This window comes from Rhinopithecus bieti, unplaced genomic scaffold (genome assembly GCF_001698545.2).
Source record: "Rhinopithecus bieti isolate Rb0 unplaced genomic scaffold, ASM169854v2 scaffold_4639, whole genome shotgun sequence".
In the NCBI taxonomy this organism is placed as follows: domain Eukaryota; kingdom Metazoa; phylum Chordata; class Mammalia; order Primates; family Cercopithecidae; genus Rhinopithecus; species Rhinopithecus bieti.
The window spans coordinates 320,171-347,041 of NW_016804464.1; the positions used below are offsets into that span (position 1 = coordinate 320,171).

General features: G+C 36.0%; 1 protein-coding gene across 1 annotated transcript in view; it reads right to left on the minus strand.

The window, feature by feature from the left end:
• NEO1 (neogenin 1) overlaps window positions 1-26,871 on the minus strand; it is a 198,651-nt gene that overhangs the window by 102,563 nt on the left and 69,217 nt on the right. The window contains exon 7 of the mRNA XM_017868541.1: window positions 25,565-25,685. Coding sequence (XP_017724030.1) covers window positions 25,565-25,685 — 121 coding nt within the window. The remainder of the gene's footprint in view (window positions 1-25,564; window positions 25,686-26,871) is intronic.

A 26,871-nucleotide genomic window follows, 5' to 3' on the forward strand; every position in this document is an offset into this window, starting at 1 on the left:
GGGGGGAGGGATTGCATTGGGAGTTATACCTGATACAAATGACGAATTGATGGGTGCTGACGAGTTGATGGGTGCAGCACACCAACATGGCAGAAGGATACATATGTAACAAACCTGCACGTTATGCACATGTACCCTAGAACTTAAAGTATAATAATAATAAAAAAATGTATATTGTAAAACCGAGGGCAACCACTAAAAATTTTTAAAAGAAGTATAATCAAACTTTTGAGAGAAGAGATAAGGTGAGATTATATAAAGTACTCCAAACTGACGAAGGCAGAAAAAGAGGGAGAAAAGAAACCAATAACCAATGCAATGAATAGGAAGAAAACAGTTGGAAACATGGTAGATATTCATCTGATTACAGCAACAATCACTTTAAATGTAACTGGCCTAAATATACCTATTAAATGACAGGGATTATCAGAATAAATTAAAAAACATGACAAAACTATGTGTTGTTCTACAAGAAAATTCACTTTAAATATAAAGATTCAGATAGAGTAAAAGTAAAGGGATGACTACTTTATACCCATTAGGATGGCCACTATAAAAAACACCCCCAAAAATGAAAGTAATAAGTTTCAGGGACGACACTGAAAACCTGGAACTCTTTTGCACCATTGGTGGGCATGTAAAATGCTACAGTCACTGTGAAAACAGTATAAAAGTTCCTCACAAAAGTAAGAATAGAATTATCATATGATCCAGCAATTCCACTCTGAGTATACACTAGAGAATTGAAAGCAGGGTCTCAAAGAGATCTTTGTACACCCATGTTCATTGCAGCATTATTCAGAATATCTGAAATGTGGAAACAATCCAAATGTGTAATGATGGATGAACAGATAATAAGAATGTGGTATATAGATGTAACAAAATATTATTCAGAATTAAAAAGGAAGGAAATTCCAACATATGTTACAATATGGATGTACCTTGAGGATATTATGGTAAGTGAAATAAGCCAGTCACAAACAGATACTGTATGATTCTATTTATATAAGGCTAGAGTAGTCCTGATCATAGAAATAGAAGGTAAAAGAGAAGAGGGAATAATGAGGAGCCTTTGCTGAATGGGTACAGAGTTTCGGTTTTTCAAGATGGAAATAGTTCTGGAGGTGGATGGCAGCGACAGCTGCGCAACAGAACGAATGCACTTAATGCCAATGAAATACACACAATAGTTAAGATAGTTAATTTTAGGGCTATGTACATTTTACCATAATTTTTTAAAATGGGGAAAAATATTAGCAGGAGAAGAAAGTAAGTCAGAGAGGAGGAGGTAGAAAACAAAGATAGCTAGAATGAAAGAACCATGAACACAGGCAATTCTGGGTAAGGTAACTTGTAAAGGGACAAAGGGGCAATGGATTGAAAGCAGGTAACAGATGCCCCTCTTCTGCCCCATCTAAGGAGGCTCAGCTGAGTTCAAAACAGCTCTTTCTTACAGATTAAAACAATGACTTCAAAATTCTGAATAGGAGGACCTCTATTATATAATAATTTGAAGATCTTCATGTGTGATTATGGTTTAAATATCCTTTCATTAAAAAGCCACACGACTAAAAGTTACAAAAAAAGTAAAGGGAGGCCAGGCACAGTGGCTCACACCTGTAACCCCAGCAATTTGGGAGGCCGAGGCGGTTGGATCACCTGAGGTCGGGAGTTCAAGACCAGCCTGATCAACATGGAGAAACCCTGTCTCTACTAAAAATACAAAAATAGATGGGTGTGGTAGTGCATGCCTGTAATCCCAGCTACTTAGGAGGCTGAGGCAGGAGAATCGCTTTAACCCAGGAGTTGGAGGTTGTGGTGAGCTGAGATCGCGCCATTGCACTCCAGCCTGTACAACAAGAGCAAAATTCCGTCTCAAAAAAAAGAAAAAAAAAAAAGAGAGAGAATGATATAGCTTACTATCATTAATCAAAAGAAAGATGGAATACCTTTATTACATTGTTATATTAATATATTAATTAGCTATATTAATACTAGACAAAGCAGACTTCAGAACAAGGAAGATTATCGGGAAAAAGGAGGGTATTACATAATGATAAAGCTGTCAATTTTCCAAGAAGACATAACAATCCTAAATATGTATGCACCCAACAAAAAAGTGCCAGAATATATAAGGCAAAACTGACAGAACTACAAGAGGACAGGCACAATTCACTATAATAATTGGAGAATTTAAATACCCTTCTGTCAGTAATTGATAAATCAAGAAGGAAAAAAATTACTAAGTATATAGATGATCTGAACAGTCATCTATATCAATTGATCTAATAGACATTTATAGCATGTTCTTTCCAACAATGACAAAATGCACATTGTTCTTAAGCTTGCGTGGAAATTCACCAAGATAGATAACATCTGGGACATAAAACATACTTTAATGCATTTAAATGAACAGAAATCATCCAAAGTGTATTTTCAGACAATAGCATTAAATTAGAAATAAGTAACAAAAATATAGCTGGAAAACTCCAAATATTCAGAAATAAATATATATCTGAATAACTCATGGGCTAAAGAGGGAGCTAGATAGAAAATCAGAAAATATTTTGAACTGAATGAAAATAAATGAAACTTAGATTATATCTTAGGAAACTAGAGAAAGAAGAGAAAATTAAGCCTAAAGCAATCAGAAGAAGGGTAATAATAAAAATTAGAGCAGAAATAAACGAAATTGAACACAGAAAAATAGAGAAAATAAAATGAAACTAAAAGTTAATTATTTATAAAGATCAACAGACTGATAAACCTGTAGCCAGGCACCAAGGGAAAAAGAAAGAGAAGCCACAATTTACTAATATCAGATATCAAAGACAGGTTAACACTACTCATTTCATGGGCATTAAAAGGATAAGAGAAGCATGCCTGTAAACCCAAAACTTTGAGAGGCCAAGGCCGGCAGATCACTTGAGCCCAGGAGTTTGAGACCAGCCTGGGCAACATGGCACAACTGTCTCTACCAAAAACACAAAAATTAGCCGGGCATGGTGGCACACACCTGTGTTCCCAGCTACTTGAGGGGCTGAGGCAGGAGGATCATCTGAGCCCAGGAAATCGAGGGTGCAGTGAGCCCTGATCATGATACGGCACTCCAGCCTGGGTAACAGAGTGAGACCCTGTCTCAAAAAAAAAAAAAAAAAGATATTGGAATACTTTAAACAACTCTATGCCCACTTAGATGAAAGAGACTCCCTTTCTCTTTTCCCTTTCATTCCTCTCTGTCTCTCCAGAGACTTCCTTTCCCTTTCCTTTCCTCTTCCCTTTCCATCTCCCTCTCCCTCTCCCTGTCTTCTTCCCCCGAGTCTTCCACCTCCCCTTCTCCTGCTCCCTCTCCCTCTCCCTCTCTCTCTCTTAACTTTATTTTTGGTAAAGACAGGAATTTGCTCTGTTGCTCAGGCTGGTCTTGAACTCCTAAGCTCAGGCGATCTGCCCACCTCAGCCTCCCAAAGTGCTGTGATTACATGTGTAAGTGACTGCTCCAGGCCAACCAATTTCTTAAAAGACTCAAATCACAAAAATTCATACAAGGATAAATAGATAACCTGAATAGCTCTATGTCTATTAAACAAATGTAATCAATAATTAAAGATCTTCAAAAAAAGAACACACTAGGCCTAGATTGTTTCACTGGTGAATTCTACCAAAGCCTAAAAGGATAAATAATACCAACAGTCTACAATCTTTTTGAGAAAACAGAAACAGAGAGAACATCTCCTCATTCTATAAAGCCAGTGCTATGATCTGAATGACAGTGTCCCCTCCAAAATTCATGCGGGAACTTAATCCTCAGTGTAGCAGTATGAAGAACTGTGGCTTTTGGGAGGTGATTAAGTCATGAGGGCTCTGTCTCATAAATCAGATTAACGCCCCTATAAAAGGGTTTGAGGTTGAAGGGTCCCCATTTTGCCACGGAAGACACAGTGTTCCTCCCCAATATAGGCTGGAGCAATAAGGCACCATCTTGGAAACAAGGACTTAGACTTTTACAGAGTGTGGTAAACAGGCTCTTACCAGATACTAAATCTGCTGGCACCTTGATCTTAAGACTCCCAACCTCCAGAACTGTGAGAAATAAGTTTCTGTCTTTTTTAAATCACCCAGTCTAAGGTATTTTGTTATAGCAGCACAAATATACCAAGAAAGCCAACATTATTCTAATACCAAAACCAGATAAAGACATTACCAAAAAACTCAGACCAATCTATCTCATGAATATAGATGTAACAATCCTTAAGAAAATATTAGCAAATGATTGAACAAATAAGTAAATGGGGAAGGATGGACAATTTTGTGTAGAATACCAGTCTATGTAAATACTTAGCCCACAAGGAGGTAGAGCATAAGTCTCCAATCCTTAAATGTAGACTGTGTATAATGATTTTTTTTCCAAAGTATAGAGTATGGAAAGGGTAAAAAAAAAAAAAAAAAAAAAAAAAAAGAGTAACTTTATGGTGGAGAACTCTGATAAACACTACCTTAGCTACGTGATCAGGGATGGCATCTACAGTGATAAGTCATGTTGATAGCATGTGCCCTCAACGTGATGTGATGAGAACACTATTTTACCTCTGTGGTCTTCCTCTCAAAAACCCATATCCCAGTCTAATCATAAGAAAATATCAGGCAAATTCTAATTGAGCAATATTCTACAAAATACCTCACCAGTGCTCCTCAAAACTGATATGTTGATCAAAAACAAGGATAAGTCTGAGGAACTGTTACAGTCAAGAAGAATCTACTGAAACACGATGACTAAATGTAATATGGCATCCTAGATAGCATCCTGGAACAGAAAAAAGATAAAAGCTAAGAGTATCTGAATAAAGTTTGAACTTTTGTAAGTGAAAAATATATCAATGTTGGTTATTTGTGACAAATTTATCATATTAAGAAGTTAAAAGTAGGGGGAAATGGTGTAGGATATATGAGAACTCTCTGTATTATCTTCGTAATTTTTCTATAAATCTAATATAATCCTAAGATAAAGTTTCTTAACAATATAGACAGAAAAGCACATTGAACTCAAAAAGAAAAAAAGAGGAAATTCTAGAAGTAATTCTAAGGACTTTCCCAGGATATAACACTTAAGGGCAGCAGATGACATGAAAAGCAAAACTATAAGAGGAGCTAACAGAGTAAGTAGCAAGAACAATAATCAAACAGATACATCGTAAGATTTTTCTGGACCTAAACAGACACAAGCCTTTAAAGAAACCACTCAAGCTGGACAATATGAAACTGGGGGTTTATTCCTTAAATTCAAATTAAAAAAAAGCTTTGCGAGAATAAACTAAGCCATCTAAAATCAAGACATGAATGAGAAACTGAATTCCTAATATTATGCTAAAAGATGATGAAACTGTATATAAGGGCAAATAATATATTTTCAGACAGACAAAGTTTTGAATATTTACTTCTCACTGTTTCTGAGAAATTTATCATAAAATATAATCAAGTGAAATAAAGAATGATGAATCCAAGAAAGTAGAAATTGTAGCCCAGAGAATATAGTTTAGGAAAATGTACAGTATATGAGAAACAAGGCAGTGAAAAGATGAAGTTTTTTTAATTGTTTGGTGAAGGAAAAGGGATCATGATGAATCCTGAGTGCTGCTAGAAAAAAAAAAAGGCTAAATATGTTGAATTTTTAAAGGCAGCCATTTGATAAACAGAAAGAAAAAAATCAAGATGACAGAACTCATAAGGACAGTAAGTATAAAGTGGTCTACAGTTGATAACCTTAAAACAAAAGGACACCAAAAGTTTGAAAATGAAAGAATAGAAAATATATTTCAGTCAATCCTATTATAAAAGCATGAACAGGCATGGTGGCTCACGCCTGTAATCCCAGTATTTAGGGAGGCTGAAGCAAGTGGGTCACTTGAGGTCAAGAGTTCGACACCAGCCTGACCAACACTGTAAAACCCTGTCTCTACTAAAAATACAAAAATCAGCCGGGCATGGTGGTGGGTGCCCGTAATCCCAGCTACTTGGGAGGCTGAGGCAGGAGAATCACTTGACCCCAGGAGGCAGAGACTGCAGTGAGCCGAAATTGCGCCACTGTATTCCAGCCTGGGTGACAGAATGAGATTCCGTCTCAAAAAAAAAAAAAAAAAGAGGCAGGTATAATAATGTCAATATCAGACAAAACAAAATTGAAAGCAACAAGAATTAACTAGGACAACACAAATGTTTCCTGCTGATAAAACAAATACCATGTTTTCTTGATCCTTTTCCATATTTTAACATCTCTGCAATCAGGTTGTATCTTATAATGCATGGTATCTTAGATTTGATGAAATGGAGTAATTGACCAGGAAGATAAATCATAATTCCTAATGCATTAACAACATAGCTTCTGAATATATAAAGTAAGAATAGAAATAAAAAATTGAACAAATCTGCAGTCATACTTTCTTAGAAATATATTTTTTTCTTTTTGAGATGGAGTCTCGCTCTGTCACCCAGGCTGGAGTGCAGTGGCACAATCTTGGCTAACTGCAAACTACACCTCCCAGGTTCAAGTGATTCCCCTGCCTCAGCCTCCCCAGCAGCGGGGACTACAGGAATGTGCTACCATACCTGGCTAATTTTTGTATTTTTATAGAGATGAGGTTTCACCATGTTGCCCAAGCTGGTCTCGAACTCCTGAGCCCAAGCGATCCGCCCACCTTGGTCTCCCAAAGTGCTGGGATTACAGGTGTGAGCCACCGTACCTGGCCCCTCAGAAATATATTTTCTTAGAAACTGACAGATAAGGTAGACAAAAATTAGGTAAGGGTTTAATGAATTTTAAGAACACAATTAAGTTAAATCCAATTGATATTTACAAACTATAATATGCAGCAAACTTAACACCCATAGAATTGTCACCAAAAAAACTGACCATGCATGAGATCACAAAAAGATCTTAAATTCCAATGAATGGGAAATGTGGGATCATCTGCCGAAGTAAGAGAATTATAGGCTTGAGGGGCACGAAGGTTTCAAATATTGACATACAGTGACGGGAGAGGAAGTAGACTAGGGAAACCTAATAGGATTTGCCAGCAGTCTCAGCCTAACTGAAGTTGGTGCGTATGAATTTGGTATGCAGTCTCCCTGGTGATGAGAGAATAACATACTTCAAAATGAAATTATTCAAAGCTACTCTAATATCTGAAATGTCCATGAGCGTGGTTGAATAGCTAGGAGACTGGTTAGGGCCAAAATGCAACGTGAACATAAACTCACAAAAATAGCCAAGGCTACATATTTTGAGTATTCAAACAATTTCACTGCAAGGGAATAAAGTGCATGTGAATAATCTCACAGACACTGGAGTTTCTCCTTTAAGGAACCAAGTCTCAAAGGCAGAGAAGTACTAATCTGATAGGAACACACTACTGGGGAGTTTTAAATATGTGTATGTTCTGATAAGCAGCCCTTGCAGTGAACTGCTGATTTCAACAAATGACTTATATAAACAATTGAAGGAAGTTATAAAATAAAATGAACACAAAATACTCCTCCCATTCTTGTATGCAAGAGAGATGTTTTAATTTTAAGGAAGTCATCTGACTTTTTCCTGACATCAAAAGCACTCATTAAAAAAGGTGTGACAGATGTTAATGACGCACCTACCACAGCAGTGGGCCCAGAGAAAAGATAGCCTTCTCTCCTTTCATCCTAAACCAAATGCTGCCTCCTCAGTATGATTCCCATATCCCAGAGGAAAGGAGGAAGACAAAAAGCAGAAAGGTATTTCTGCTCATTACCCATTTAGTCCAATAAAAAAGAAAAACTGACTTTCAATGAGCTTAGTGATTTATGTTACATCTAATCATAACCAATTTTCTAGGATGTAGTTGAAAGAAAAGAGCATTAGCAGTTTTAAGATGCGGAAGTCCAAATTAAAGCAGTTTTATTTCCTGAGATTATTTTAAAAGTAGTCTCTAATTGAGATTTTAACAAAACTATTCTAAAATAAACTACAACTACTCAAATTTGTAAAAGAGTGTAAAATGAAGAGGAACTCTAAAATTAGGAGAAAATCATCACCAAACCAGAATCTAGCCAAAAAATCTCTTACGTTTATTTTATCATTTGGGGTCTACAATGCTCATGTATATGCTATATAAGGGGAAACTCAGGCAATAATTCTGGTGGTAAATAAAGGTGTTTATGAGAAATACTCATACAGCTAAAATATTAAGACAATATTATAGCAGTTATGAGGCAGTAGTAGTAACATTTAAAATGTTAATACCAAAGAAAAACATTTCTCTAAATGCATATCAAATTATATTACACTTTTTATTTCTGGCAGTCTCTTAAGTATGCATCAATTGGGAGATATTCTCATTGCCAACAACACTATAACCTAAAAAGAAAAACACACAGATCCAGCATGGAAACTATATGAAAACTAGTCTATAACAGCCAGATTGTCAGTGATATCTTTCAGACTCAAATGATATTTTGCCAACTATGACATTATTGTATAATTTAGCATCTTTTAAACATAACTACCAATTAAAAGATATTCAGACATACTATCTTCCTTCTGGTGTTTTAGCACTGCATAATAGATTCTTTCTTTGTAACAAAATAATAGCATCAAATTCAAATTCAAGCTTGCTCTTTGATAATTCTAAATTCAAATTTGTGTCCAGAAAGGTCATCTGCAGGACTTTTATTTAACACCAAAAATTATCATTGAGGCATTAAATTATTATTTGGACCTCAGAAATTCTGGTCTTAAAGTCCATGACCTTTGGCAAAGAAAATTAATGTTTAACATCAAACAAACTATTCATACTTTAATTATATGTCTACCTCTTCAAAGCTATCTAAAAACATAGCATTCATTATAGCACAACTCAAAATTAATGCAGACAAACCTCCTTAACCTAAGTAGAACAAAGATCATATCCTCAGATTTATACAGAGAATCTCTCTACTTTTAATTAGTGTAAAACTCCAATGTTTTTTTCTTATTTTAAATATCCAATAAATCATAAATCTTGTGCCATCTTCTTTTGTAGAAACATCTAACCAACATATAACAAATGTGTACCATGTATAAGCCTGATAATCGTTTGGATGTTTGTCCCCTCCAAATCTCATGTTGAAATTTGATCTCCAATTTGGAGGTGCAGCCTAGTGGGGAGTGTTTGTGTCATGGGGACAGAACTCTCATGAATGGCCTGATGTCTTTCTTGCACCGAGTGGGTTCTCGCTCGATTCGTTTCCTTGAGAACTGGTTGTTTAAAAGAGCCTGGAACCTCTTCCTCTCTCACCATGTGACATGCCTGCTCCCACTTTGCCTTCTGCCATGATTACAAAGCTTCCTGAGGCCCTCATTGGAAGCAGATGCTGGTGCCACGCTTCTTGTACAGCCTGCAGAACCAGAAGCCAAATAAATCTCTTTTCTTTATAAATTACCCATCCTTAGGTATTCTTTTATAGCAATGCAAATTAACTAATATAAAGCCATTAGGGAATAAAAAGAAAGCCTCTCTCTCTCCATTGCCATAAACTAGTCCAGGGCCTTAAACATCACATCTGATTTGGTACAAAATCCTCCTAAATGGTAGGACAGATTCCATATTTTCCTCTGTAAAGCCACTCAACACATCTTCCATAAATTAATCCTCATAAAGTGCTACATAACTGAAAATTGCTGGAGTCCTCCAACTGGTCAACAAATTCCAACCCTTTGACTTGGTATTAAATAATCTGGTCTATGCACACCTTCCCAGAAGTATATTCCTGCACTCATATTTCTCTCAACACTGGTAAACTGAGATGCTTGCTATTCTCTAAATGCACTTTGAGCCTTCTTGCGTATACACCTCTTCCCATCTTCTTGTAACCTGACTAATCTATAATCCCATCCATCCTTCTAGGCTCAGCTCAAATGCCACGTTCTTCAGCCTCCCTTGCCTGTCAAACCTAGCAGAAATTATTTCTTCCAATTTAGAATGAGTAGCACTTTGGCATTCATCACAGCTTGCATTATAATTATTTAGATTCATAATCCAAAATCTTTACCCTGGCACTGTGTAGAATCTTCCAGATTCACTAACTTGGCAACAATTGGGGTGACCATGGAATATGCTGTCCACAACCAGATACTACTAAAAGTGAAAGGAGACACTTTTTGGTAATTATGCTTGGGGACTGTCTCAGGCACACTAGATGTATGGTCGTCCTAGCAAAATGACACATCTGACCAACCTTGTCAGTAAGTAATTACACTTATTTATACTGACTTAAAAGATTGAACTTGAAATTAAGAGAATATAAGCGGAAAAAAAGAACATAAATTTTTGTCTTAAAAACATTAAACTTGCTAAAGTGGTACAGTGAATTCTGAAATTGAAAACCAAGGTATCAGTCCTGACTCTGATGCCAACTAGTTATTTTATGGCAAGTCACTTAACTGAGTTTCCAGCTCAGCTAAATTAAATACTCAGATCTCTAAGGTCTATTCTAGCTAGACTTATAATTTTACATTATCTCCCCTAATAGCCTATATAATAGGGTCTCTGCTAGATAACTGTGAATCTCTATTTACACAGCATATGTACTCAATAAAGTACTTGGTTAACAAAACAAATTAGTTTTTAATATTTTAATAAAGTATACTTAACCACCTCAGCATTTATATGACATGATTCATCTTCTAGGAAAAAAATGCTATATTAACTAACATTTGCAGACAGTTGCCAAATACTTTTAAACTATTTTTTTCTCCTATAGCATTTTGTTTCAAGAAATAAAAACTAAAAAAGTTTATAACTACCTTACAAGTTAGAAATCACTAGGTATAGATTTAAATATTCCAAGTTTAATTTCTAATTGATGTTTCTATTTGGCTTTCCAAAAATTTCAAATGTATTATTTTTCCTTTCCTCCTCATCTTCAGGTTTTTCCAATCCCATTCCTCAGATATAACCATCATTAACAGATTGCTGTGTAGACTTGCAAAACTTTCTTACACATACAAGGATATATACATTTATATCTTTCCTTCTCCTTTCCACAAATGAAATCAGAGTATACATACTTTTCTGCAACTTGTTTTTATTAATAATATAAATTGCATATTTTTCCATACATCTTATTCTTATTAACAGCCTCCTAGTATTCCACTCTATTCTGTATTTAACTAGTCCGTTATTGGTTGGATCAATTAGGTTACTTAGAGATTTATTCTAGTCTAACATATGAATCTTTAAATACTTAGTAACTATATCTGTAAGATAATTATAAATAGGATTGTTTGATGAAAGGGGTGTGAATTTTAAATTATTCTTAAACTGCAGCTCAAAAAAATTTACATTGTTTCAAGAACTCAAAAACATGTTTCCTCATACTCTAGTCTGACAAGTATAGATCAGTTTAAAAAAAATAAAAAAAGATAAACCTATAAGGACTACCATGTCCATAAGATACTGTTTTCCAAAGTCACAGAAAAATATGATTTCACTTCTGCAAATAAAAAGTTTATATATGAATATGTGTATATGTATGTGTAAGTGTAAAACAAGCATAGGCTCCTTCTAACCCTCAGGTCTCAACTTAAATATCACCACTTCAGAAAGGCCCTCTTTGTCTAGCCTATTTAAAATAACTCCCACTTTACCCCCAATAATTCTTTATCAGAGCAGTATTTTTATTTACTTTAAGTAGACAATAAAAGGTATAATTATTCATTTACTTGCTTATTGTCTGTCTCTACTAAAAGGCAGAGGGCAGAGAATCATGTCTGCTTATTAGCTGTCTCATCCCTACCACTTAGCACAACAAATACAGAATCGTATATGCCATATAGAATTTCGCTTAACAAATTACTTACTGAATGCACAAATACATAGAATGTTTGTTAACGAGTAGAAAGTAAGATTAAGGGAAGGGTTAAAAAGTAAATTTACTTTTATTTCAGTCAATTATGTATTCTTATTCTTGACAATGAACATGTGTTACGTTTGCTTTAAAATATTTTAGTGCAAATTTAGTTTTAACCAGATCATTACAGACGCCTTACAATCTGGTCATATAAAGAAGATTTTCTAATTTTGCAAATTTAAATGATCTAACTGAATATTATGTGGATTTCTGTTGTCTATTTTGAAAAAACCTTCAAACTTTGCTTCATAAAGTTAAGCTTTTATCTTCACTTTTAATCTCCTTTAATGCTGACTACTGAATTCTCATCGGTGCTCTGCCTTTGTATGTTCTTTCAAATTACTATTACCCTAAAGTTACAGAGTACTTACAATTTACAAAATGCTTTACATATATTATTCTGTTTGCCCCTCAAAGGTGTGCTGTGCAGAGATGACTGTTTAGAGTCACAGGTAAGAAAACTGATGCGCAGGGAGGTTAATCACCTCATCCACAGTGGGACTGGGACATTAATGCAAAATGTCAGACTTTTAGCACAAGGTTTGTTTCATTATACAAGTTATGACAGTTTACATAAAATTATTAACTGGAAATGCCTCAATCTGTCTGCAAACAACATATCTATTTCAATATACCTATACAGAAAAAGCATTCTGAAACACATTTTACATTAAATGCATATGTTTGTAAAACAACTGCATTTAACAGAGTATTTGGAGTGATATGGGACCTAAGAGATCATTAAATTTAATTCCTTTATTTTATAGAAAATAAAAAATCACAGAATTACAATATGTAATCCAGTCATTAACAGCAGACATGAACTAGAACCCAAGCAGTGACAGTAGATATATATTCAGGCTTTAGAGAGTTCCTAGACATGAAATTCATGATTAAGAAGTCAAATTACACCAGTTACCTTGAATAAAACTTTCCCTAAAGTTATAATTACTGTTACAAAAAAGCAAAATAACTGATTAGAACTTATCCTTTAATTAACACCAACACCAACTACTGTACATCCTAGTGCTTTGAAATTAAAATATTCCACTAATGAGTAACAATTTCCTGCTATCTAGCCAATTTTTAATCATGCCAGGACATTAGTCACTTATTCCAGAACCTCTATTATTCAATACTAACCTCAGATACTATATGGAATTTTTTACAGACATTTCTGTCAAAAAAAAAAAAGGTGGGGGATGCTCAGTGTGTATTCTTATCTACCATGGCCATAATATCCCAGCAGTCATTTAAGGAGCTGGTAAAGTGTAAGTTTCCTTTACTAAAAACAAATTCATCTTACTCCCTTTTCATCAATCCTTCTTCCTTTACTAGAACTAACATTTGCCAATTATCAGACGTGGTATGAAAGGACAGAAAAAGAAAGTGTATTTCTGTGTTTTCACATTCCAGTCTCACATGATAATTTTGGAATCTATTTTTAAATTCAACTGACAGGAAGAAAGGTCATTAAAAAATTAATGGACAAAAGATACAGACATTTTACCTTAATTCCTACTACTCTTAATGGACCAGTAATAATTTAAATAATAATAACAATGTACCTGCCAATGCTTTTCTGAAAATATGATTCAACAGATAATTATAAAAAACAAAGGATTTTAGCATACAATGACAGGCAATGTTAATCTGAAATGGCAGCAAATAAAATAATGCTGTTTTATAGTCAGTTAAATATTTTAAAAGATACAAGATCTTCTAAAATCAAGAGTTGCTGTTACTGAAAATGTATAAAAGTAGAGTTAAATATTAAAAGTTGTATTTTAAATGTTTTGACTAAGAAAGCATGTTGCGAACAAAAGTCAAATTCTACTTCACAATTTCCTCAGAAATTCTGTTTTCCAGTGATAATGCACAAATGTTTTATATATTTTAACTATAATTATTGTTTCATTTAATGTTTAAAGCTGATAATTAACCTAATAGTCATGTTAAGTATACCACAGGCCTACTATGGACGCTCCAAAGCAGCTTCTTGCAGCCAAGCACTAGCCAGCTGGCTGATGGCCAGTATATATAGCCACACACTTCAGGTGGGAATCAGAAAACTCTCCCTACAGAAATAAAACCATCGAAGATGCACAATACTTTCAACATTATTTTTAAAGAAGGTTTGTGAAGATACGCACCATCACAAGAGATGTGTTTCCTTTTTCAATAACAGAAGAATACAACTCACAGAAGAGCAAACATAGAATACAGTGGATCCTTGAACAACCTGGTTTTGAACTGCATGGTTCCACTTACATGGTGATTTTTATTTTCAACCAAACGCAACAGAAAATAACGGTATTTGCGGGATGCAAAACCTGACGCTACAGGCAGCCTAGTTTTCATGTACTCAGGTCTTACAGAGGTGACTACAGTAGTTGAATATGCACAAATCTGGGCATATGTGGGGGTCCTGGAACCAATCTCCCATGTACACCAAGGAATAACTGTGTTTCTGAACATATGACAAATATTCCACTTCACAATCAAAGATATAAAATTCAACGAGTAAAATGTCATTTTTGCCTAATAATGAAGTTTATTTTTGCATGGGCAGGGCGGTGGTGGTCTTGCTCTGTTGCCCAGGCTAGAGTGCAGTGGTATAATCACGGCTCACTGAAGCCTCGACCTGTTGGGCTCAAGCAATCCTCCCACCTCAGCCTCTTTAGTACCTGGGACCAAAGGTGTGTGCTACCACACCTGACCAATTTTTTTTACACTTTTTTTGTGAGGATGGGGTCTCACTATGTTGCCCAGGCCAGTCTTGAACTTTTGGGCTCAAGTAATCCTCCTGCCTCAGCTCCCAAAATGCTGGGATTACAGGGGTAAGCCACCTCACCCAGCCTAAATTTTGTATTTTTAAATGAACATTACTTTGTAATAGTTGGCTAAAGTGTGATTAGGTTTGTATCCTTTCTTCACTCTTAGTAAAAATGTAAACTGTTACATCATTTACTAAAACCATTTGACAATTACATAAATTACTGACTCAAACCATTAATTGTTCTTTTAGGAATTTTTCCTAAGGAAAGAATCAGAGATTTGGATAAAGACTACTAATATGAGCATTAGTAATTAAAAAGGAAAAACAGACAGGGATACAGAAAGGAAGAACAGGAAATGACTTAAATGTCCCCAAATAGAGGAAGTAGTTAAAATAATTATAGTACAACCTTATGATGGAAAAGTTTTTTGGCCATTAAAAACCATGCCTTTGAACGCCTTTAATGATATCAGGAAGATCTCAGGATATAATAACAAGTAGAAAAACAAGATACAAAACAATATATACCAAATAATCTGAATTTAATTTTTAAAAGTGTATATACATATTTAGACATTTCCATACCAAAATGTTAACACTGGTTATCTTTGGGCAGTGATATTTTTCTCTGTGTTCTAAAATAATCATGTATTACTTTTATATAATTAGTAAAGTCTTTTTTTTTTTTTAAATACTAAACTCATCTTTTAATCAGTGGTAAAATTTAGAAAAGGCACCAGATAAAACATTGATGACTTTCTGCCAAAAACATGACAGACAGAAGTTAAGAGTCTACAAACAATTCCTTTCACAGGAGAATTGGGTTGTCTTGCAAGAAGTAAATACAGCAAATTCCGACAGACCTCACTGATATGTCTTGATGTGGTAGGAGAAAGGCAGATGCTTGGGCAGCCTGAAGGAGAAATGATGAAAACTGACCCACCTTGAGCCTCTTCCCATTTGCGTTCATTAGCACTGTGAATTTCCAACAGTGGAATACAGTGTTTATATACAGCAGTCCCCAAATCTGTTGGACTGTGGAGCATCCTTTTTGTTTGTTTGTTTGCTTTTCAGTAGACCCATTAATACATCTTAAAGGGCACAGTTTGGGAAACAGTGATATAAGGATATTCAAGGGAAGATGGACTAGATTGAGATTTGCAAACTGTGGCCCACAGGCCAAATCCACTGCACTTCCTGCTTTTGTATATAAAGTTTTACAGGAACACAGCCACACATATTTGTTACAGATTGTCTGTATTCTGTCTGTGGTGGTTTTCACATTTATAATAGCAGAGGTGAGTAGTGTAAACAGAGACCAAATGTCAAGTAAAGCCTAAAGTATCTATTCTTTGGCCCTTTAACAGAAAGTTTGCCAACCACTGTACTACATGATACATATCTTTCAGCCCTGATAGTTTGTGATTCTAAGTTATTTCTCGTCAGAGGGATGCCCGTTTCACTTAAATTTTTTTTAATAAAAAAGGGGGAGGGAGTGGGAGGAAAAAAGACAAACAGGGAGCAGGAGGATAAAGAATATAAGGATAAGAGAAGAAACTTGGTGTATGAATAATGAGGAGGAAATGTGCCCTAGTGACTGCAAAAAGGAACTGTTAAAGGGAGAACTACAAACTACACACAGTTTACTAACTTATCTTTGTGATCACTATCTTAGCTTAACTAGAAAACTAACGGAGTGAATTCTTGAAGAAAAAAAAAAATTCTGTGATAGTTCTTATCTTCGTGAGTCTTGTTTAAAAATAACATTCAAAGTATCTGAGCATCTTTGACACACAGCATTGTTGTGTGCTATAAGAATCCTACAATAGTTTATTTTCAATTCTACCCTACGCATCGGACTACACTACATATACCATTCTGTCACACTTTTACACTTTATGTTATAAACTATTTCTGTGTTAGACCAGAATAAGCATATTAGGACCTGCTACCTGTTTTTGAAAACAAAGTTTCACGGGAACAGCTAAGGTTGTTTGAACTATATGGCGGCTTTTGTGCTACAATGGTCGAGTTAAGTAGTTGTGACAGAGACTGACCCATTAAGCCTAAAATATTTACTATCTGGCCCTTTACAGAAAATTTTGTTGCATGTTACCCTATTGCTGCCTGCCCTATTCCCCTCACCTCTCTATCACTGGCACCCATTTGCTTTTAAAATCCACTTTTATCTTGAATCATGTAAGACAAATACATACTGATATAACTATTTAATTCATGGTGCCTTGCGTAATGGCCAGAGGTGCAAGAGTTTGTGAAGGTGGAAATAAACTACTTAGACAGTGAAAAAGAGAGAGAAAAAAAATTGTGGGTCCCTGTTTAGACAGTCAATTATCTCTTAAAGCAATTAAGTAATTTAAAAAATATATTTTTATATTTACTTTAAAAAAGAAAACACTCTAGCCCACTTTGTTTTGTCCTTTTACATTTCTTGTAGCATGGGTATGTCAGCAACAAACTCTCAGTTTTGTTCTGAAAAGGTCTTTATTTCACTTTAATTTTGAAAGATATTTTGCTGGGTATAGTTTTGGTTGCCTTTTTTTTAAGGACTTAAAAATTATTGTTCTGTGCTCACTTGGGCAGCATAGATACTACTACTAAAATTGGAACAATACACTGAAGATTAGCATGGCCCCTTAATTACTTTTTTTAAACTAAAAAATATTGCTCAGTATCTTCTAGCTCACATTTTTTTCTGGCAAAAGTCTGCTGCACTTCTTTTCTTTGTTCCTCTGTATGGAATGTGTCCTTTTTCTTTTTAAATTTCCTGTTGCCTTCGAGATTTTTTCATGTTTGGTTTCCAGAAGTTTGACTATAACGTGTACAGGCATATTTTCTTTTTATTATTATTATTATCATCATCATGGTATTTAGTTTGCTTGGGGTTGTCTGAGCTTCTTTTGGTTGTGTGGTTTGCTCTCATTCATTTTTTAAAATTATTGGCCATTATCTATTCAAACATTTGTTTCTCCCTGTCCTTGTTCTGTTTTCCTTGTGAGACTCCCATTTACTTATAATTTACTTATGTTACAGCCTCTGATATTGTCCCATCTTAGATGCTCTGTTCAATGAATGATGTTCCATTATATAAATGTATCACACTTTGTTTATCCATTCAGATACTGAAGGATATTTTGGTTGCTTTAAAGTTTTGGCAATAATGAGTAAAATTCTTATAAACATTTCTGTGTAAGTTTTGTGTGAACATAAATTTTCAACTCGTGGGTAAACATCAAGGAGCACAATTGTTAAATCTTATGATAAAAATGTTTAATTTTCTAAGAAACTGCCAAACTGTCTTCGAAAATAGCTGTACCATTTTGCATTCCCAGCAACAATGAATAAGAGTTCCTGTTGTTCTGCATCCTTATGAGAGTTTGGTGGTGCTGTATTTTAGATTTTAACTATCCTAAGAAGTGTGTAGAGCAGTTTTAGATTCACTGCAAAATTGAGCATAAGGTATCAAAATTTCCTCTGCCCTACACACGCATAGTTTCCCACATTATCAACATCCTCCACTAGAGTGGTACATTTATTACAACTGAATAACCTGTAGTGAGACATCATTATCACCCAAAGTCCACAGTTTATATTAGTGTTCACTCTTGATGTTGCAAATTCTATGGGCTTGGACAAACTTATGACACGTATCCTCCATTATAGTATCATACAGAGTAGTTTCACTGCTATAAAAATCTGTGCTCTGCTTGTTCATCACCCTCTCCTCCTAAACCCTGCAACCACTAATCTTTTTACTAACACCATAGTTTTGCCTTTTCTAGAATGTCATGTGGTTGGAATCATATGGTTTTTAGTCCTTTCAAATTGGCTTCTTTCACTTGATAATTTGCATTTATAATTCCTCCAGTGCATTATGGTTTGACAGCTCATTTCTTTTTTCTTTTTCTTTTCTTTCTTTCTTTTTTTCTTTTGAGACAGAGTCTCACTCTGTCACCCAGGCTGGAGTACAGTGGTACAATCTTGGCTCACTGCAACCTCCACCTCCCGGGTTCAAGTGATTCTCATGCCTCAGTCTCCTGAGTAGCTGGGATTACAGGCATGCACCACTACGCCCAGCTAATTTTTGTATTTTTAGTAGACATGGGGTTTCGCCACGCTGGCCAAGCTGGTCTCGGACTCCTGCCCTCAAGTGATCTCCCCACCTCCACCTCCCAAAGTGCTGGGATTACAGGCGTGAGCCATGGCCCTTGGCCTGGTGGCTCACTTCTTTTTGGTAATGAATAATATTCCACTGTCTAGATGTACAACAGTTTATTCTTTCACCTGCTGAAGGACATCTTGATAACAAGGAATAAAGATGCTACAAATACATTTGCGTGGTTTTGTGTGAACATAACTTTTCAACTAATTCAGTAAATACCAAGAAGTGCAATTGCTGGATCAGATGTTAAAGAGTGTGTGTTGTTTTTGAGTTATTGGTTTGACTCATCTTGTAGTCTGTAGGAGTATATCTCAAGTAATTTTTAAAATAAAGGTATATATGAAACCCCGTCTCTACTACAAATACAAAAGTTAGCCAGGCGTGGTGGCACGCACCTGTAATCCCAGCTACTCAGGAAGCTGAAGCAGGAGAATCGTTTGAACCCAGGAGGTGGAAGTTGCAGTGAGCTGAGATCGTGCCACTGCACGACAGCCTGGGTGACAAGAGCGAAACTCTGTCTCAAAAAAAAAAAAAAAAATAATTAATTAATTTTTAAAAAAGGTATATAAAGAATGAAATGTGAATGGTATATTTTCTAAGAATATCTTTCTATCACATAGAAGTCACAAAGGCTGAAAACAGTTCTATTGATTAGTTTCTCTCTCAATAGTAGATGGGCTCATTAAAGTCTATTAATTTTTTGGTTGAATGCTGAACATGGCATGCAGAACAGCAGTATTATTTACACCTGAAAAATGGTATGCTTATTTTTCTGTCATGCCAGATTAACTAAATCTAGTCAGGAATGGATTTTATTGCTACAGTTACCTTAAGTATACTATAGGCTTCAAATTCTTCTACTGGGAGACTACCACTGTCCTGTGCTTAGGAGCCAGAGAGTTGTTTTTTTTTTTCCCCCTTTCCTCTGAGTTTTCAACCACTCCAACATACCAATACCACAGGATATCCCTCTGTGCTCTTGACCCTTCCCAAACAGTAGAAAGCTCACCGAGGCCGGGCGCGGTGGCTCAAGCCTGTAATCCCAGCACTTTGGGAGGCCGAGACGGGCGGATCACGAGGTCAGGAGATCGAGACCATCCTGGCTAACATGATGAAACCCCGTCTCTACTAAAAAAATACAAAAAACTAGCCGGGTGAGGTGGCGGGCGCCTGTAGTCCCAGCTACTCGGGAGGCTGAGGCAGGAGAATGGCGTGAACCTGGGAGGCGGAGCTTGCAGTGAGCTGAGGCCCTGGGGCTCTTCTTGTGGCAGTCAAAATCTGCTTTGCATTTGTATTGGTCTTAGGTGGAAGTTTCCTACTCTTCCCCTGATAGTAAAAGACCCCTCCTTGGTATCAGTGTAGAATCCTGAGGCAACGAATGGTTTCTGCGCTTCTTTCAGAAATAAAGGGTTTTCTCTTCTACCCTTTCTCCAGCATCAGTGAGTCTCTGTCTGCATCCTGGGGACAGGAGCGCTCCTCCTCTAAGAAGCACAGGGCTTTGACTTCTAATCTCCCTTCAGAAACTTATGAAATCAGAAGGTTTTCTGCCCCTCCCCCACTGGTTTGAGGCTTAAAGGGGAAGGGTCTGAGTAAATGGGAAGGCCTTTGTCCTGTCTCCCAGGCACAAAGGCCGCTCTGCATCACTCTCTCTCTGCAGCTGCAGATCATCACGTCCTTCATCCCTATACCACAGAGATGGCTTTCTGTAGTCTCCTGCTTTTGCCTCCTCTTAATTGGGAGTACTCTGTGGAGCCCCAAGGAAAAGTGCTTGCAAGAAAGTATAAACTCCCTTTCTGTCTGAGGCCCCCATACATTCCAAACTAGGCCATAGTTGGCCTTGTAGTTAAAGGCCTTTTAATTAAAACTCTAGGAGTTTTCCTCTTACTCACTTTTATGGTAGTTGTCTCTTTCTCTTGTGTTCTGCCAAAAGTGAAACAATGCATATATGATCGATGCCTTTGAGGGGGTTGCGTGGGGAGGGTTGTCCTTTTTGGAATTTAGGTTATTTGGTTGCCGACACGGTTTGGCTGTGTTCCCACCCAAACCTCACCTTGAATGTAGCTCCCATAATTCCCACGAGTTGTGGAAGGGACCTAGTGGGAGATAACTGAATCATGGGGGCGGTTCCCCCCATACTGTTCTTGTGGTAGTAAGTCTCACAATATGATGATTTTTATAAGGGGTTTCCCCTTTCACTTGACTCCCATTCTCTCTTGCCTGCCACCATATAACGTGCGTTTTGCCTTCTGCATGATTGTGAGGCCTCCCCAGCCATGTGGAACTGTGAGTCCACTAAACCTGTTTTTCTTTATAAATTACCTAGTCTCAGGTATATCTTTATCAGCAGTGTGAAAATGGACTAATGCATTTCCTTTGCATGCTCAGCTCTCTGCTGGGCTCAAGAGAACTTATGACATTGTAGCTTACTAAGCTCTTCTTGTGGTGAGAGTGGGTTTTTCTTTATGCACCTCTTTATATCCTAAACAGAAGTGGAAATCTCCTTCCACTTTGATCTGCCTTCCTTTTCTATTTGTGTAAAAGTGTCACCATTCTTCTAGTGATATGGTTTGGCTGTGTCCCCACCCAAATCTTATCTTAATTTGTAACTCCCACAATTCCCATTCCACCTCCCAGTGGAATCACCCAGTGGGAGGTGATTGAATTATAGGGGTGGGCTTTTCCTATGCTGTTCTTGTGATAGTGAATGAGTCTCATGAGATGTGATGGCTTGGAAAATGGGAGTTTCCCTGCACAAGCTCTCTCTTTGCCTGCTGCCATCCATATAAGATGTGACTTGCTCCTCCTTGCCTTCCACCATGATTGTGAGACTTTCCCAGCCATGTGGAACTGTAAGTCCCATTAAATCTCTTTCTTTCGTAAATTGCCCTGTTTCAGGCATGTCTTTATCAGCAGCGTAAAAACAGACTAATACACCTAGTTACCCAAAACCTGGGTAAACCTTGAAAGTATGTCTGACTTCTCTACAACAATTAATGTTCAATCAGTTGATAAAATCTCAATCAGATAAATCATTAACACCTCTGATATAGTTTGGATATTTGTCCCCGCCCAAATCTCATATGAAAAGGTAATCCCCAGCGTTGGAGGTAGAACCAGGTGGGAGGTGTTTGGGTCATGGGGGAAGATCCCTCATGGCGTGGTGCTGTCCTTGAGATAGTGAGTTCTCACAAGATCTTGTTGTTTAAAAGTGTGTGGCACCCCCCACTTCACTCTCTTGATCCTGGTCTTGCCATGTAAGATGCCTGCTCCCCTCTTGCCTTCCACCATGATTGGAAGCTTCCTGAGGCCTCCCCAGACGCCAAGCAGATGCCAGCACCATGCTTTCTGTACAGCCTGCAGAACTGTGAGCCAACTAAACCTCTTTTCTTTATAAATTACCTAGCTTCAGGTATTTCTTTACAGCAATGCAAGAACAGACTAACACAATCTCCTTAGTAGGATCCTTTTCCACTGATTTCTCTACTATAAGTACTTATCATCTCACAATGGCCTCTTACAACAATTTTCCTTCAACCAGCTTGTACTCTGTCTTCCTCTAAACCTGACTTTACCATCATACTCATTACACATGGCATTGTTTTTATTATTTACAATCATGCGATCTGATCCTATCCCTGCTGTTAAAGGCTACCTTCCTATAGGAACAGGTCTTCTATTGTATTTCCATACTGATCCAGGTCTTCCTTTGAATCAACATCTAGAAATCTTATAATTCAAGGCCTATTACAAAGGGGACATCTTACACGAAAAAATTCCCTGATCACACAGACAGAATTCCTCTCTTCTGAACTGTATGCTGCTTTATTTATGCATCTGGACTGGTATTCAAGTTGTATACATCTCTTACATCCCGTATTAAATTGTTAACTCTAAAAAAGCAGAACTCAGATCTAATAAGTTACTGTATTCCTTCTTTTAGCTTTCCTGCATAAATATTTATCTTGCAAATTAAAACAGCAAAATAGAAAACACAATAACATGACACTCTTCTTCTTATAATCTATGCATCTTTAATGCATGCCCAATAACGACACTAAAAAATTTCATCAGTTCATAAAACACTATTACCAAAAAGAGAGAAGCAAATACACTATGACTACAATTTGTACACTATCTAAATATTTTCAGAGGAAAGCCCAATTAGGATTAGTTTAGGAACTTCCTGGCATACTTACCATTTCTACTATTAAAGTTAGATTTGTAACAGTAATCTCAAACACAAATATACTGAAGTGCCTTTGCTTAGTACCATGTAAATAAATATATCCCAAATAGCCATGAGGTTTACTAAGAAAAGTCACTGCTGCAAGTAAAAAGAAATAAGCCTATCTACTTCACTAATTCGGCTAGTGCCTTACTTGGTAATTGTACTCAGGCATTTCACCAAGATGGAAAAATGGCATGCTTCTACTAAAATCATTTCCAATAAACAGGGGAGGGTATATATAAACCTAAGAAGAAAAAAAGCAGTTCTAATATTTTATGCTTTTCTGTAATAGTACTCTCAAGTATAGTTTTCAAAAAACAGCACATAAAAATCCTACATATATGCCATGTTAGTGAAAAGCCAGAGTAGGGGCCATCGTTGCCAATTAGGTTCCCTGGCCAAACTACAATCATCAGAGAAATTCTTCCAGGAGGCATACCAATACCCGATTGTATTTGACTTGAATAAAAGATCAGATGTCTAAAGTGGCATCGTTTTCATGTATTTTTGAGAAATGCTCAAAATGAAAAATGTTTTAGTTGCTAAAACAAATAAATAATGCACCCAGCAAATACCCTTATCAATTTAACACAGACCTGTTATCCAATAATTCAACTTCTAGTAATTTAGTATAATAATCACATAAAAAGTTCAATACATCATTGTTTATAGTAGGAAAAAACAGGTGACAATCTAAATGTTAACCAATATAAAATCTGTTATATAAAACAGAGTATATATATATATATATATATACTATTTAATAATAAACAATATTGATGCAGATCAACTGTTGACATAGAAAGATGTACACAGCAATGCTGTTGCAAGAAAACAGGAAATTATAAAACCATACACAGTATATCCAGGTGGTAGGATTTGCAGTGTGTACCAGTTATCAATTTACTGCCTCTCAGCTTCAAATTCTGATTTCATTGCCTATGCTGCAGAAACAGAGCCATGTCCTTTATATACTTTTCCTTTGCCAGCTGGCATATGTATTAAACTTTATCAATAAGAAGGCAATGGAGATACGGTACAGAAGAAAGGCGTTTCCTTCCTGGTTCTAGTGTACTACCCTGGCAGGCTCCTATAGCCAGCAGCTTCCCCTTACACCTGATCCACTGGGTGGTTTTGTAGCAGAATGCCTCCAGTGAGACACTATTCTGTGAGCAGCTTTCCCTAACCCTCCAGAAAGGAGATTTTGAGCAAGTTTAGAGAGCAAAACACCATATCAACTTCTCTGCCATCCAGTAAGTTATACCATCTACAACAGGGTCTGGACCTCAACCTTAAAAAGAGGGGCCTCTTTCTGAGGGCTCTATCTCAGATGTAGGGGTTCTAGTTGCTCCTGAGAGTTGCCATTCTTACATTGTCTAGAGTTCTCTTTACTTCTTACTAGTCAAACTTTTGTTACTCCAATCCCAATATCAACGTTAATTCCTTCTATTAAACCTCTGCTCAAATTACAGTGTGGGTTCCCTAATTTGAGATACAGGATGGATTTTTTTTCTTTATACTTTTCATTGTTATCTGAATTTTTAAATAATAAACTTGGTTTTTTGGTGGTAATCAGAAAAGGTAAATTAATTGTATTCTGGAAAACTAAAATTTCAATGCAAAATAAATACTAAGTTTTTCTAAGAAATGTGGATCTGATAAACTTGTGCCTATGATTTTAACTTATGTTTGATATATAGTAGTCAGGGTTTTATGAGTGTTGGCTATTTGGTGCCAACAGCCCAGAATCGTCACTTCTATGTAAGCAGAAAACAATGAGCTCTGCTTCCAAAGTTATTTAGTTTCCTCAGTGTTTGAATGTTATTTTTTGTAAGTGTGTTAATAAAAGTGTAAAGAATTAGAAAAAAATATAAATATTCTTAACTCAAGCATTTGCTGGATCATTTTTCTACAAAACTTGTTTGTATAATATAAAACACTCTCTGAAGAGTTGACTTTTTTCAGTTTCGTATCCTGGAAATCACATTTTGTAAAACTGGGGACCATTCATAATTGTCAGATAGTTTTTAAAATTATCTCAATACATCACTTTTATAAGAAAAAAAGTTTTTTTGAAAGAAAATTAGATACATATGTGGCCCCAGATGTTTGTATAACTCTAGAATGATCTAGACTATGTATGNGGGGAAAAAAGAAGTTTTCTTTATAGGACAGAAATACATTTGTGAGATTAAGATGACTAAATTCTTTAAAAAATTAATTTATTAAGACTATAATATTCAGTTTTCTTTTCTTAGTAAAATTTCTTTTCAACATTATCCAAAATTGTGCTTCTAGGTAATTTTATGTAATATAAATGATTCAGACTGCTATTCTTTTTCTCTCAGTTATGCCACATATTGGCCTTGACTAGTGGGTCATCAATCATGAGTTATTTGGACTCATGGGTGCTCGTTCATCAGGCACACAGCCTCTATCATCTGACTACTTCAGCCCCTCTTACCATGTTCAAGGATTATCAGTTGGGCTCCAGCTTGTGCATTTCCAACATCATTTTCAGCAATGCACTGATAGAACCCTTCATCTGATTTCACCAGACCCAAAACTTGAAGATTATGTTCCTTCTGAAGAAGAAAAGCATAAATAAAATTTCATGATTTAATTGAGAAATACCAGACCAAAATCTCAAAATATGCTTTTGGAGAGGAAAAAAACAAGTAAAGTTTTTATGATTCAATTATTACATATTATCCATCTAAGCACCTGTTAATCTCATACTAAAGCACTGACAAAGTACCAATTTAACTGAATAGACGACTACGTACTTGTCATTCACAATGAAGAACTTAACGCATGGAAAGTCATACTCTCACTGTTTGCAAACTTACACTTTTGCTTGGAAAAAGATCTGGCACGCAATACCATCTGACCATAGTTAAGTCCAATTTGTGAATTTAAGGTATTATTTTTTCCTAAGACTATAATATCAATAGTTTTAACAGATTAGACTACAGTAAATTCAATGAAGCCACGTGAGCTTTCCTTAAATGAAAAAGTACTATATGAATGTCAACTATTATTATTGGTCCAGGAGCAGTGGCTCACATCTGTAATCCTAGCACTTTGGGAGGCCGAGGCAGGAGGATCACTTGAGCCCAGGAGCTGAAGACCAGACTGAGCAACAGAGTGAGACTCCATCTCTATAAAAATACAAAACTGGCTGATCATGGTACTACGGGCCTGTAGTTCCAGCTACCCAGGTTTGCAGAAGGATTGCTTAAGCCCAGGAGTTTGAGGCTGCAGTGAGCTATGATCACACCACTGCGTTCCAGCCAGGGTGACAGAGTGAGACCCTATCTTAAAAAAAAAAAAAAAAAAAAATTAACTATTGTTATTGGTATAATAAATATGGTTTAAAAATTTTCTAAAGTTTTCAAATATTGATTTTTAAAAGACTATTTTAGCTATAACAGATTGCTTTATAATGTTAAATACTTGTGAATTACTTTTTGTAACAGGAGATCATGCATTTCAAAAACAGAAAGTATATTTCTAAGAATGAATTACTTGTATGACAAATTTGTAATGAGATATTATGTCTTTAACAACTACAGTTCTGATCATTTTTATGAATGTCATGTATAGATCTCAAGGTATGTCATTAATCTTTATTACTAAAGCTGGATAAATCTATTACTAAAATGTTAGATATTGATGATAATATTAGTAGGTAATATCTACAAAGCATTTACTATATATAAAGTATATTAAAAAACAATTATGGCTGAGTGTTCTTAAATACATTTGACA